General features: G+C 40.5%; 1 protein-coding gene across 1 annotated transcript in view; it reads right to left on the bottom strand.

The window, feature by feature from the left end:
* Nucleotides 1–335: 335 nt before the first annotated feature.
* ldlrad3 (low density lipoprotein receptor class A domain containing 3) overlaps nt 336–12434 on the bottom strand; it is a 45474-nt gene continuing 33375 nt past the window's right edge. The window contains exons 3-6 of the mRNA XM_079808862.1: nt 7160–7285; nt 5709–5843; nt 4712–5096; nt 336–1506 (exon numbers count right to left, since the gene is read on the bottom strand). Coding sequence (XP_079664988.1) covers nt 1329–1506; nt 4712–5096; nt 5709–5843; nt 7160–7285 — 824 coding nt within the window. The 3' untranslated portion in view covers nt 336–1328. The remainder of the gene's footprint in view (nt 1507–4711; nt 5097–5708; nt 5844–7159; nt 7286–12434) is intronic.

Consider the following 12434-nt stretch of genomic DNA (forward strand, 5'->3'; position numbering starts at 1 on the left):
CAGGACTTGAGGGATCTGCTGCTAACATCTTAGTGAAGTCCATGCCTCGACGGGTCAGGGCGACCAACACAATATTAGGACATAATGTTATGCCTGATCTGTGTATAGTACAATGACTTTTATATGTCAAAAGATCAAGTAAAATTAGATTTTTCAATTCATGCCAGTCTTCTGTTGTCCGGTTAAATATTTGAATATTTGATCATAAACTTTTTCGAGTTTTCTTTTGGAGTCAGCCTAGGATGCTATACAAAGGTGTAAATCACAGACGACTTTAACACACGAAGAGTGCAGCCTGTGTTTCTTCTGCTACGCAAGATGACCATTAAATTATTATGCATTTCATTTGGGATTGTTTTATTTATAACATCTGATTACAATAAGAATATATGTATGTATCTGCATGAAATTTACAACTGATAAAGCTTGACAAGTGCTCACAACAAATGTATTGCCATGCAGAAAGAAATAGCAACCAAAAATGGGAAAAAATGGGAACAAATTCTGTTTGCCCTTATGGTCCGTGAGGTTGAGTTTCTACAGATGAGCTTGAAGGGAGCTTTATTTCTGACGCCCAGTTGAGCATTGTATCAATAATGAAAATAGTCAGTCGTTCAAGCACTAAAAATGGTCAAAATTCATAAATATATGTATTTATTGGATACTAGTGTGCATGAATTAGATTGCACTGTAACCGTTTTATTAAGCTTTAATAATGAGGGTGTTTAGAAAGGCTGCAGGTTGGTTGTAAATCTGTCTGGATCAGAGACAGAAGAGAGCAGCCATTACATTTAACAACTGTTCCCAGTGCTGTGTGTGAAGGGCATAACACAGAATTAGAGCATAAAATACTTGAAGAATTTCCAACATGTTCATAAACATAAAGAAATTAATTCTGCATTCCTCTATTTACATCAAACTCACAGGAAATGCAAACACTGAACTCTATGTACACGGCCAATAATTAAATAGTATAACAACTGCCACTTTATGTCAATCTTGAAAATGATCGAACGCGCCTCTTCATCTCAAAGTGTCAGTGACGGGAATGAGCGTTGACGCCTTTAGCTCTCACGAAGTGAAAGTCTTATAGCGTTACTGTGGTCAAGAGTGTCATTGCAGCAGTTGTAAAAAGCTGGATGAGTACCATCTGTATAGAGCTGTTTCTTCACTGCCAATGTCATTGGTAACGATAAGAGTAATGCGGTTCACTGGCCACCAGATGGCGCCACTAACAAGTGCTTTGTGAATCCTGTAAACACGGCCATCCTCAATGCTTGTCTTTCTGAAGATTTGCATATTGCACAAGCCATCCACGTCCTCTGGGTTTACAGCGGTGGCTCCTCTGCACAGCTGGAGTCAGTGCTGGTGTTGTTGCTCCGGGTTTGAGACGGATCAGATTGGGTGGATTCCACCATCTCTTCATAGACCGGCGGTTCTCTCTCAGACTGAGCTGCAGTCTCTGGAGGGTAAGGAGGAGGTGGCAGGTCAAACCATGAGGGGCGGCTGGAGAAACAAAAAAAGACAGAGTGTTGAGCTTCAAAACACAAGATTATGTCAGAGCACGTTATTAATAAACAGGTGAAATCACCAACTATTGCAGTTATTTCAACATATTCTACTTCAACTTACTATGTTGCCTAACAATTCCAACACACTTTAAGAATAAAACTATCTTTGATGAGCTTTCAAGATCCACCAAACTCTGTTCAGGCATTCAGGCTGTTCTGATTTACAACCCCAAATCAGAAAAAGTTGGGACAGTATGGAAAACGCAAAAAAAAGAAGAAGAAGTGATTTCTAAATGTACTGTACATTTCATTGCAGACAATATGAACACAAAATATTTCATGTTTTGTCTGGTCAACTTCATGTCATTTGTAAATATGCATCCTTTCCTGTCATTCAGACCTGCAACACATTTCAAAAAAAGTTGGGACAGGAGCAATTTAGGGCTAGTAATGAGGTAAAATGGTTAAATAATGATGTGATTTGAAACAGGTGATGTCAACAGGTGATTGTAATTATGATTTGGTACAAAAGCAGCATCCAAGAAAGGTCTAATCCTTTAGGAGCAAAGATGGGCCGAGGATCGCCAGTTTGCCAACAAATACATGAGAAAATTATTGAAATGTTTAAAAACAATGTTCCACAAAGAAAGATAGGAAGAGATTTGGATATTTCACATTCAACAGTGCATAACATAATTAAAAGATTCAAGGAATCTTAAGGAATTTCAGTGCGTAAAGGACAAGGGCGCAAGCCTAAGCTGAACAACCGTGATCTCCGATCCCTCAGGCGGCACTGCATCAAGAATCGTCATTCATCTAGAAGCCATATCACCACATGGGCTCAGGACTACTTTGGCAAACCTTTGTCAAGTACCACAATACGTAGTTACATCCACAAATGCCAGTTAAAACTGTACTATGCCAAAAGGAAGCCCTATGTTAACAGTGTGCAGAAGCGCCGTCGACTTCTCTGGGCTCGGAGGCATCTGGGATGGACCATCACACAGTGGAAACGTGTACTGTGGTCAGATGAATCAGTATTTGAGGTATTTTTTGGGAGGAATGGACGCCGTGTGCTCCGGACCAAAGAAGAAAAGGATCATCCAGACTGTTACCAGCAACAAGTCCAAAAGCCAGGGTCTGTCATGGTATGGGGTTGTGTCAGTGCCCTTGGCAAAGGTAACTTGCACTTCTGTGAAGGCACCATTAATGCTGAAAAGTACATAGAGATTTGGGAGCATAATATGCTGCCTTCAAGAAGACATCTTTTCCAGGGATGTCCATGCATACACGATGCAAAACCACATTCTGCACACATTACAAAGTCCTGGCTGCGGAGGAAGAGGGTACGGGTACTTGACTGGCCTGCCTGCAGTCCCGACCTGTCTCCAATAGAGAATGTGTGGCGCATTTTGAAGCGCAAAATGCGACAACGAAGACCCCGTACTGTTGCCCACCTTAAGACTTGACAAAATTACACCTGAAACACTTCATCGCTTGGTGTCTTCAGTCCCTAAACGTCTTTTAAGTGTTGTGAAAAGGAATGGCAACATTACAAAGTGGTAAATGCTTTACTGTCCCAACTTTTTTTGAAATGTGTTGCAGGTCTGAATGACAGGAAAGGATGCATATTTACAAATGACATGAAGTTGACCAGACAAAACATTAAATATTTTGTGTTCATATTGTCTGCAATGAAATACAAGTCAAAGTAAATTTAGAAATCACTTTTTTTTTTTTTTTTTTGCGTTTTCCATACTGTCCCAACTTTTTCTGATTTGGGGTTGTAATATGCTCTATCTTTCCGCTTTGCGTCATGGCCGCATTACACCTCGTCAATCATTGCTTACTTATTTTACAGAGTTTTTTCCCCATAAGGTTCAATTTCAAATGATTTATTTCTGATTTAGTAAATATGTCAAATAAACACATTTCAGCACAGCATGTGTTATTTACTACTTTATAATTAAATATCGCGATACCCATGCACTATATTGCCAAAAGTATTGGGACACTCAATTCACTTCCATGGCCACATGTGTATAAAGTAAAAAATGCTTCTACACACATTAGTGAGAGAATGGGCCGCTCTCAGGAGCTCAGAGAACTCAAGCGTGGGGCCGTGATCAGTGGACACCTGTGCAATAAGTCCATTCGGGACATTTCCTCACTACTAAATATTCCACACTCAACTGTTAGTGGGATTATAACAAAGTGGAAGTGATTGGGAACAACAGTAACTCAGCCACAAAGAGCGGGGTCAGCTCATGCTGAGGGTCACAGAAGTGGCCAACTTTCTGCAGAGTCAAGAGCTCCAGACCTCCAAACTTCTGTGGCCTTCAGATGAGCTCAAGAACAGTGTGTAGAGCTTCATGGAATGGGTTTCCATGGCCGAGCAGCTCATCCAAGCCTTACATCACCAAGTGCAATGCAAAGCGTGGGATGCAGTGGGGTGACCAATCACGCTTCTCTGTCTGACAATCCCATGGACGAGGAGAACGGGACTTGCCTGACTGCATTGTGCCAAGTGTAAAATTTGGATTATGGGGTTGGGTTGTTTTTCAGGGGTTGGCCCCTTAGTTCCAGTGAAAGGAACTCTTAATGCTTCACCAAGACATTTTGGACAATTTCATGCTCCCAATTTTGTGGGAACAGTTTGGGGACGGCCCCTTCCTGTCCCAACATGACTGTGCTTAAGTGCACAAAGCGTCGCTCCATAAAGACATGGATGAGCGAGTTTGGTGTGGAGGAACTGGACTGGCCTCCACAGAGTCCTGACCTCAACCCGATAGAAAACCTGTGTGATGAATTAGAGCGGAGACTGAGAGCCAGGCCTTCTCGTCCAACATCAGTGCCTGACCTCACAAATGCGCCTCAAAAATTCCCACAAACACACTCCTAAATCTTGTGAAAAGCTGTTAGAGCTGCAAAGGGTGGGACAACTCCATATTAAACCCTACGGATTAAGAATGGGATGGCATTAAAGTTCATGTGCATGTAAAGTAAGGCATCCCAAAACTTTTGGCAATATAGTGTATCAGCTTTATATTCGGCCATTGGCCACCTTGCTCTGTAAGATACTGGCATCAAAAATCCGTATCGGTCAACCACTAGTTGATACCTGTTGGATGTGGGAAAAGCTTGACATTTAACTAGAAAAGCTTGACATATCATTTCATTTGTAGTATTTATAAGCATACCCAACATCCAGCACAGCCTGCGAGTATGTTGGAGGCAAGTCTATGGTGGTTGTCGGATATTGTGAATGAGAGAGCAGCTGGAGACTGTGAACTGAGCTGAATGCCTCTGATGGGGACGGACACTGGGGTGAAAGGCCATGGCCTCCAGGACGAACGTGTCCTCTGTCCACTATGACAAGCCGGGACAGCAGGAGCGGTTGGTGGCAGGCGCGTCTGTAGACCCCCTGTGGCAGCAGGACACTTCGCTTTCTCTGATGGTGCAGGACGAGGGCCAGCAGCGCCACTACCAGGACAAAGATGATGGCACTGCCAATGACTGCATATGTGATACTGGGGTAATAGCGTAGCCGATAGTCCAGAGTCACAACGTCCTGTCCCGGGTATTCTGGGAGGAATCGGGAATAATTTTAGATTATTTCAAAGATTATTTTAGATAAATAGACAACTAAATAAACTGAAACATACATGCAAACAAACACACCATAAAGAGATACCCTTGGATAAATTCTCAAGATATATACCCTGATGTAACAGATTGCCATGCTAATCATCATCTTTTCTTATATGCTTTTGTGTAGGCTACATTTCTTTAATAAAATATAAAGTGGGTATGAATAGTCTACAGTTGTACAGTTTGTCCTTACAGTTTAAACGTTCTCTAGATACTGTGAATATGAAATGATTCTTTCAGTGAACACATGACTATTGTTACACATTTATGTACAAACATTTGGCAAACGCTTGCATTCAAAGCAACTTATATTGCATCGGAAGTATACATTATAGCAGTTCATGCCTTCCCTGGGAACGGAGCCCATGACTTTTGGTTACAGGAACATCTACGCACTTGAAGATTTTTCACTGGTGGACACATCCAAACTCATTATTTAGGTATCTATGTACTTTTAGCTACAAAGCTACAAAATCCCCTTAAAGGTGATTGAAATTCTGCATTGAATCAGGAGTGCAGACGTGTTTGTGTAGTGTGTGACTGTACCTGCTGTTGTAAGGCAGTTCTCTTCATCACTGTTATCCTGACAGTTATCCTGGCCATTGCAGAGAAAACTGCGATCTACACACCGACCGTTATGACAGTGGAAGCGTGCGGATGAACACACCAGAGGGTTAGCAGCTGTGAGGGGGGAGATTTACAGATTAGTTTATAGTTTTACTGCAATAATTTCATAGATTTAATAAATAAATAAAATAGGTATAATAAATGAAATAAATATAACATATAATATAATATAATTTGTTTTTCAGGGGTTAGTTCCAGTGAAAGGAACTCTTAATGCTTCACCAAGACATTTTGGACAATTTCATGCTCCCAACTTTGTGGGAACAGTTTGGGGACGGCCCCTTCCTGTCCCAGTATGACTGCGCTCCAGTGCACAAAGCATCGCTCCATAAAGACAAGGATGAGCGAGTTTGGTGTGGAGGAACTGGACTGGCCTGCACAGAGTCCTGACCTCAACCCGATAGAACACCTTTGGGATGAATTAGAGCGGAGACTGAGAGCCAGGCCTTCTCGTCCAACATCAGTACCTGACCTCACAAATCTAGCATATAGCGTTAGTTCTGGCAGGTCACGTTAGTCAAGCTCGCATCAGCTGACTGTCAGCTGATTACTTCTACCTATAGGGATACGACGTCAATCACAGCAAACATATACAAGCTCCTTCAGTACTATCAGCTGCTATTGTGTTCTCCGGAGCTAATTACCCTGCTCCATCCCCAGCTCCTCCTCTCGTCAGTCAGGATTTGGCATTCGGATTCCCCCTGAATCAGACTAAATTCCAGAATTATGGTGTACATTTTGATATTGACATTAAGGATATCTGCAATACATCGTTGCTTCTGTTGTGTTTGCCCAAGGGGGGTTTATCACAGCTCTCCCTGCTCTTATCCATACTAGGCTGCCCAGAACACAACCATACCGCCAATCTAAACTGCTATATGCTAATTGTCTTGAGCTGCAGAGGGTGGGCAACTCCATATTAAACCCTATGGAAAGGCGCTATATAAATAAAACTTCTTCTTCTTCTTCTACGGATTAAGAATGGGATGGCATTAAAGTTCATGTAAAGGCAGGCGTCCCAAAACTTTTGACAATATAGTGTATATAGTTCTAAAATAATCATTTAAAAGTGTTTTTGTACCTTTACTTATAACCATGTTTGATGTTTCTGTGCCAATTTATGTATTATCCCTCTATGGCATGGTGTTGCCCTCAGGCAATAAACTACCATTTTGGACCTCACACCGCCCCTTTAATTTTTTTAAATATAATATCACCTGACATGTCTATTCAGTGAAACGAGGGGCTGAAGTGGGTGTGATCTTTTGTTTGGGGGTGGAGCAGTCCTTTCATGACGCATTTTATGGTGGATAAATTCATGCCATAGAGGGTTAGGACAAACCTGCCGTGGCTGAGCACTGGATACTCACTGCAGTTGTCTTCATCGCTGCCATCGGGACAGTCCCTGAAGCCATTACACTGGAAGCGGCCAATAATGCAGTGGACCCCGTTTGCACAAGCAAAGAATGTGGGTGCACACTTTGACTTTACCTTCACTGTGAGGGAGAGAGAGAAATTATTTGGCTGAGCAGTCATTTGGGGGAAACACCATTGTATTAAGATTCATTCTAATACATCAAATAATTAAGTTTGACAAGTCCCACAGACAAAACTTGTGTCAAACAAATGTGTCACAAACAATATATACACAACTGTTGTTGATATAACTGTATACAGGGTATCTGCAGGTTTCACCAAATCAAATTTAAGACTTTTTAAGACCTTTTTAAGACCATTATGAATTAAATTTAAGACCTATATCACGCAAAAAACTAAACAAAAAAACGTAGCAAATTAATTTATTCAAATTGAACAAAGTATTAGTAAACTTGCACTTCCTCATAGCTCAATCCTACCAGGATTAATATACAAACACACTACCGGTCAAAAGTTTGAGAATGGTAAGATTTTTTATGTTTTTACAGAAGTCTCTTCTGCTCACCAATGCTGCATTTATGTTATTAAAAATACAAAAAAAAAGCTGTAATATTTTGACAGTTCTGTTGTGACTGTTCTCTATGTGAATATATAGTAAAGTGTAATTCATTCCTGTGATCAAAGCTGAATTCATCATCATTACTCCAGTCTTCAGTGTCACATGATCCTTCACAAATCATTCTAATATGAGGATCTGATGATCAACAAACATTTATGATTATCAGTGTTGAAAAAATTTTTTGGGATTCTTTGATTAATAGAAAGTTCTAAAGAACAGCATTCATCTGAAATAGAAAGTAAATTAAAAAAATAAAAATAAAAGATTTTTGAAGGATTACGTGACTCTAAAGTCGCAGAGGTGGACAGTAGCGAAGTACATTTACTTGAGTACTGTACTTAAGTACACTTTTTGAGTATCTGTACTTTACTGAAGTATTATTTTTTAGGGAAACTTTTACTTTTACTTCACTACATTTGAAAGGCAAATATCATACTTTTTACTCCACTACATTTCTATCAAGGTCCTCAAAGTCGAAAGTCGTTTCTGTAGCAAGTCAGTGGATGAATTTTTTTTTTTTTTTGAGAACAGCCTATAAGTAATCACTTTTGTAGGGTCATAATTTCACCAAAATTTTTGAACACTGATCAGTTTATAGCAAAATGGAGGAAGACGGTTCCTCGGCACAGTGTGTGCACCCATGGCCATATTAGAAAGTAAGTTTCAGTTTTCTGAAAAGATTAAAGATTAGTTTCGTTGACATACACTTGATGAATGTCTCATAAAATGTTAAAAAAACGTAAATGTCAGGGAGAAAGAGAAGCATAGACATATGGATGATGAAAGAGCTCAGTTCAGTCTGTTTTTTTGTGCCTCTGAGATGCCAGAGTATTTACTGAATAGAGCTTTCTTTTGTGTTTTTTTCGCACTTAAACAGACCAATACACACAAAATGTCAAAATGTTCATTTTGGAAAGTACTCACGTAAACAAAGTTGATTATGTCATAAGTGAACGTAAACGGTTGGGGGAATATCGGATGTGTATCAGTGTATAGGATTTGTGCATTCTGCCTTAAAGTGACAGCAGCTTTCTAACTTTTATACAAGTATTTAAATTATTTCAAGATAGTCATATGCTAGCATGTCGGATAGAGCATCACTGACTGGCTTAAACCACCGTGATGGCTATAGCGTGCATTCATACAACAATGCAACGATAATAAAATAATGCATTGACATAAAAAAGGAAATTTACTTTTGATACTTAACCTCTTAACTGTCACCCCCCTTTTTGAGAATACACATGAAAATGCACTATCCAAACTTAAAGGGCTGTAATTCAAGAATGCTTTGGAATATAGACCAAAGTTTGGTCTCGTTTTAAAGACGACGTTCTGCAGATTATTGCTGAAGTGAAAGCAATTCAAAATATGAAAGTATGAAATAGTTATGGAAGTTTAAATTTACTGTAAATGAAAAATACTGTACTAAATATTTTTTATTTCATATAAAATATATATTTTACAAAAAAGCATTTACTCTAAAATTACTATAAAATCAAAGCCATATGTCTAACCAATTTGTGTTCCAAATTTGAAGTTGATATCACAAAAATTGAAGTCCCCATGAGATTTTGTTTAGGGTGCTGTACCAAAAATAGCCACCGGGTGTCATTCAAATTCCATTTATTGTTGTTTTGATGCATTTTCCTGTAAATGTCTGTCCAAATATTACTTCCATCACAAAACAGTCACCAAATATGGACCCTTGAGACTCAGACCTTTCCGACAATATGCGTTTTGTTAAGATTGGAAAAGATTTTGAATATAAAGTAGTTAAAATAATTGTTGTAATATGAAACATGACAGCGCCCACTAGGGGAGGAGCCCACTAGAATAATTTAGAGTAACGTTTCCATGGCAACACAATGTCCGATTTCAAAATGGTTTTCACAGGATGAATTTTGAGTTTGTAAGCTTTCAAATGATACCTAATTTGTGATAATTACTTAAATATATGATATGAAAAAAAGGCGATCAAAAAAAGAGCACCAGGCGTCCCACCTGTGGGACGGTGACAGTTAAAGGGTTAAGTACTTTTATAAACAAGTACTTCTGTACTTTTACTTAAGTAAAAATAGTTTTTTACAACTTTCACTTGTAACGGAGTAATATTTGACCAGTGGTACTTTTACTTTTACTTGAGTAATGGAGTTGTGTACTTTGTCCACCTCTGCTTAAAGTCTGGAGTAATGATGCTGAAAATTCAGCTTAAAAATCACAGAAATAATTTGCATTTTAAAATATATTCAAATATAAGACAAATTATTTTAAACTGTTGAAAAAATATATCAAAAGTAGCCTAGTGTTTTTTTGGTGTATTTTGGATCAAATAAATGCAGCCTTGGTGAGCAGAAGAGACTTCTTTAAAAACATTTGAAAAACCTTACCGTGTGTGTGTGTGTGTGTGTGTGTGTGTGTGTGTGTGTGTGTGTGTGTGTGTGTGTGTATATATCATTTTTTGTGAGATCAAAATTACTGATTTTGTGGTGGTCATTTTCAGAAATGTGTATGTTTTTTTTCTTTCATTATTAGGATTGCTACATTTACCATATGTTAGATGCACAATAGTCACACATGGCAATAAAACAAACAAAATGCATGAATCTTGTTTGACAAAAGGACAAATAAATACAACTTAAATATACAGATACAAACAGTGCTTTAAGTTAAGGATAGGCTTCTGTTTGTTTTTCCCCGTTGTTGTGGTTTGATTAATATTAACTACACAGACAGGAGTGGGTATAGGCTAGGCTAAATTGGGTGGCTTTCACTTTAAGACCTACAGTAATGCGCCTAGAAATAGACACATTCGGTACACTCGCGCGAGCGCTGACAGGCGGCAAACGCGTGCACAGAATCCGCAGCCAGTCTGACATCTGTCCGTGTGGCAGTAGCGAATCAGTTCGGGGTTTACATCGCTTTTTTTAGTGCTATCGGGCATGTCATACTTTTATTTGGTCATTATGCCAGATGGCAGGTAAGAAAGAATCGCTTTCACAATCGTGTGAACTATTAGAACTGGAGAACTGAAGCTGAAGAATAAAATCTGTTTGATGTGTCTGTGGTACAATCCGAAAGAGACTCGCGCCAAAAACACCAAAGCTGATTGGCTGCAATATAAGATGCATGCTGGTCTCTTTTGTAGTTGTAATACAGCAAACTATAGTTGGACTTGCGAAAGAACGAACTACAACACACACACACACACACACACACACACACACACACACTCTCTCTAAAACGCTGCGGGAGCATTTCAATGAGCAAGAGGTAACGTAGTGTTACATGGACGTAGGAAAATTAAGACCCGTTTAAAATTATTTAAGACCTAGAACTCAATACTTCAGCGAATTTAAGACTTTTTAAGGCCTAAAATTTTGATTTTGAAATTTAAAGACATTTAAGACTTTTTAAGGTCCCGCGGGTACCCTGTGTATAGACTATTTGGCTTTTGGACACATTGGGCCCTATTTTAACGATCTGAAACGCAAGTGTCAAAGCGCGAAGCGCAAGTAACTTTGTGGGCGGGTCTCGGCGCTGTTGCTATTTTCCCGGCGGGATAAATGGCTCTTGCGCCCGGCGCAAATCTAAAATGGGTTGGTCTGAAGTAGCTTCATTATTCATAGGTGTGGTTTGGGCGTAACGTGAATAAACCAATCAGAGCGTCATCCAACATTCCCTGTAAAAGCAGGTGCGCAAGTTCCATTATGGATTGCTATTATTATGGCGTATTTACCAGGCGCACGCCAGGAGCGGTTCACAGCCGAGGAGACTGATGTGCTTGTAAGAGCAGTGAAAGACAGAGAAGTTGTGTTGTATGGGGATGGGAGAAACCCACCCAAAATAGCGTCGGTTAAACAGGCGTGGGAGGAAATAGCCACAATTGTTTCATCAGCTGGCATCCCCAGGACGTCGCACCAGTGCCGCAAGCGCAACAATGACATCAGAAGACGGGGAAAGTCCAAGCTTGCCAGCATCAATCGGGCACGCCGTGTAACGAGAGGTGGATCTGCCTCTACTCAGGACCTGACGCCAGCAGAGGACATCGCTGCGTCCACCCTCACCGCTGAAAGCGTTGAAGGATTTGGGGGTTTTGAAATCGGCACCCAATCAGAAACGCAAGCAGTCCAACCCCAAGGTACACAAATTCACATACAAGGTTTCTTATGAAAATATTTTAATCGTTATTTACATGAAAAACATTTAACGCAGCCACACAATAAAGAAAAACAATGTAACAGCTTCGCAGGAAGACCCTGGCCTCGCGAGCCGTGCGCACGGGCCATCTGAGGAGGGAACAGCGCAACCATCAAGGTCCAGACCCACTACACACAGTGGCAGCATTGCTAGACCGGAGGACCACCCCTTCCTGCAGCTACAGCAAACCGGATTTGAAATGCTGGAGCGGGAGCTGTCTGGGATGCGGCAAAGTGTGAATGGCCGTCTTGACCGGATGGCGATGTTGCTGCGGCCTCTCGGGCGCATCTCCTCAAGCCTGGAGAGGATTGCTGCAGCCATGGAGCGTGGCCCTTCAACTGCACCACCACCTCCTGTTGTGCCTCTTCCTCCTTCCCCCACTCCATCTCCATCCACCCGTTCCACCAGGCGCACATCGCGCAATGCCATTCCCGGACCCTCAGGTGTCC

This window comes from Gobio gobio (genome assembly GCF_949357685.1).
Source record: "Gobio gobio genome assembly, chromosome: 25".
Classification (NCBI taxonomy): domain Eukaryota; kingdom Metazoa; phylum Chordata; class Actinopteri; order Cypriniformes; family Gobionidae; genus Gobio; species Gobio gobio.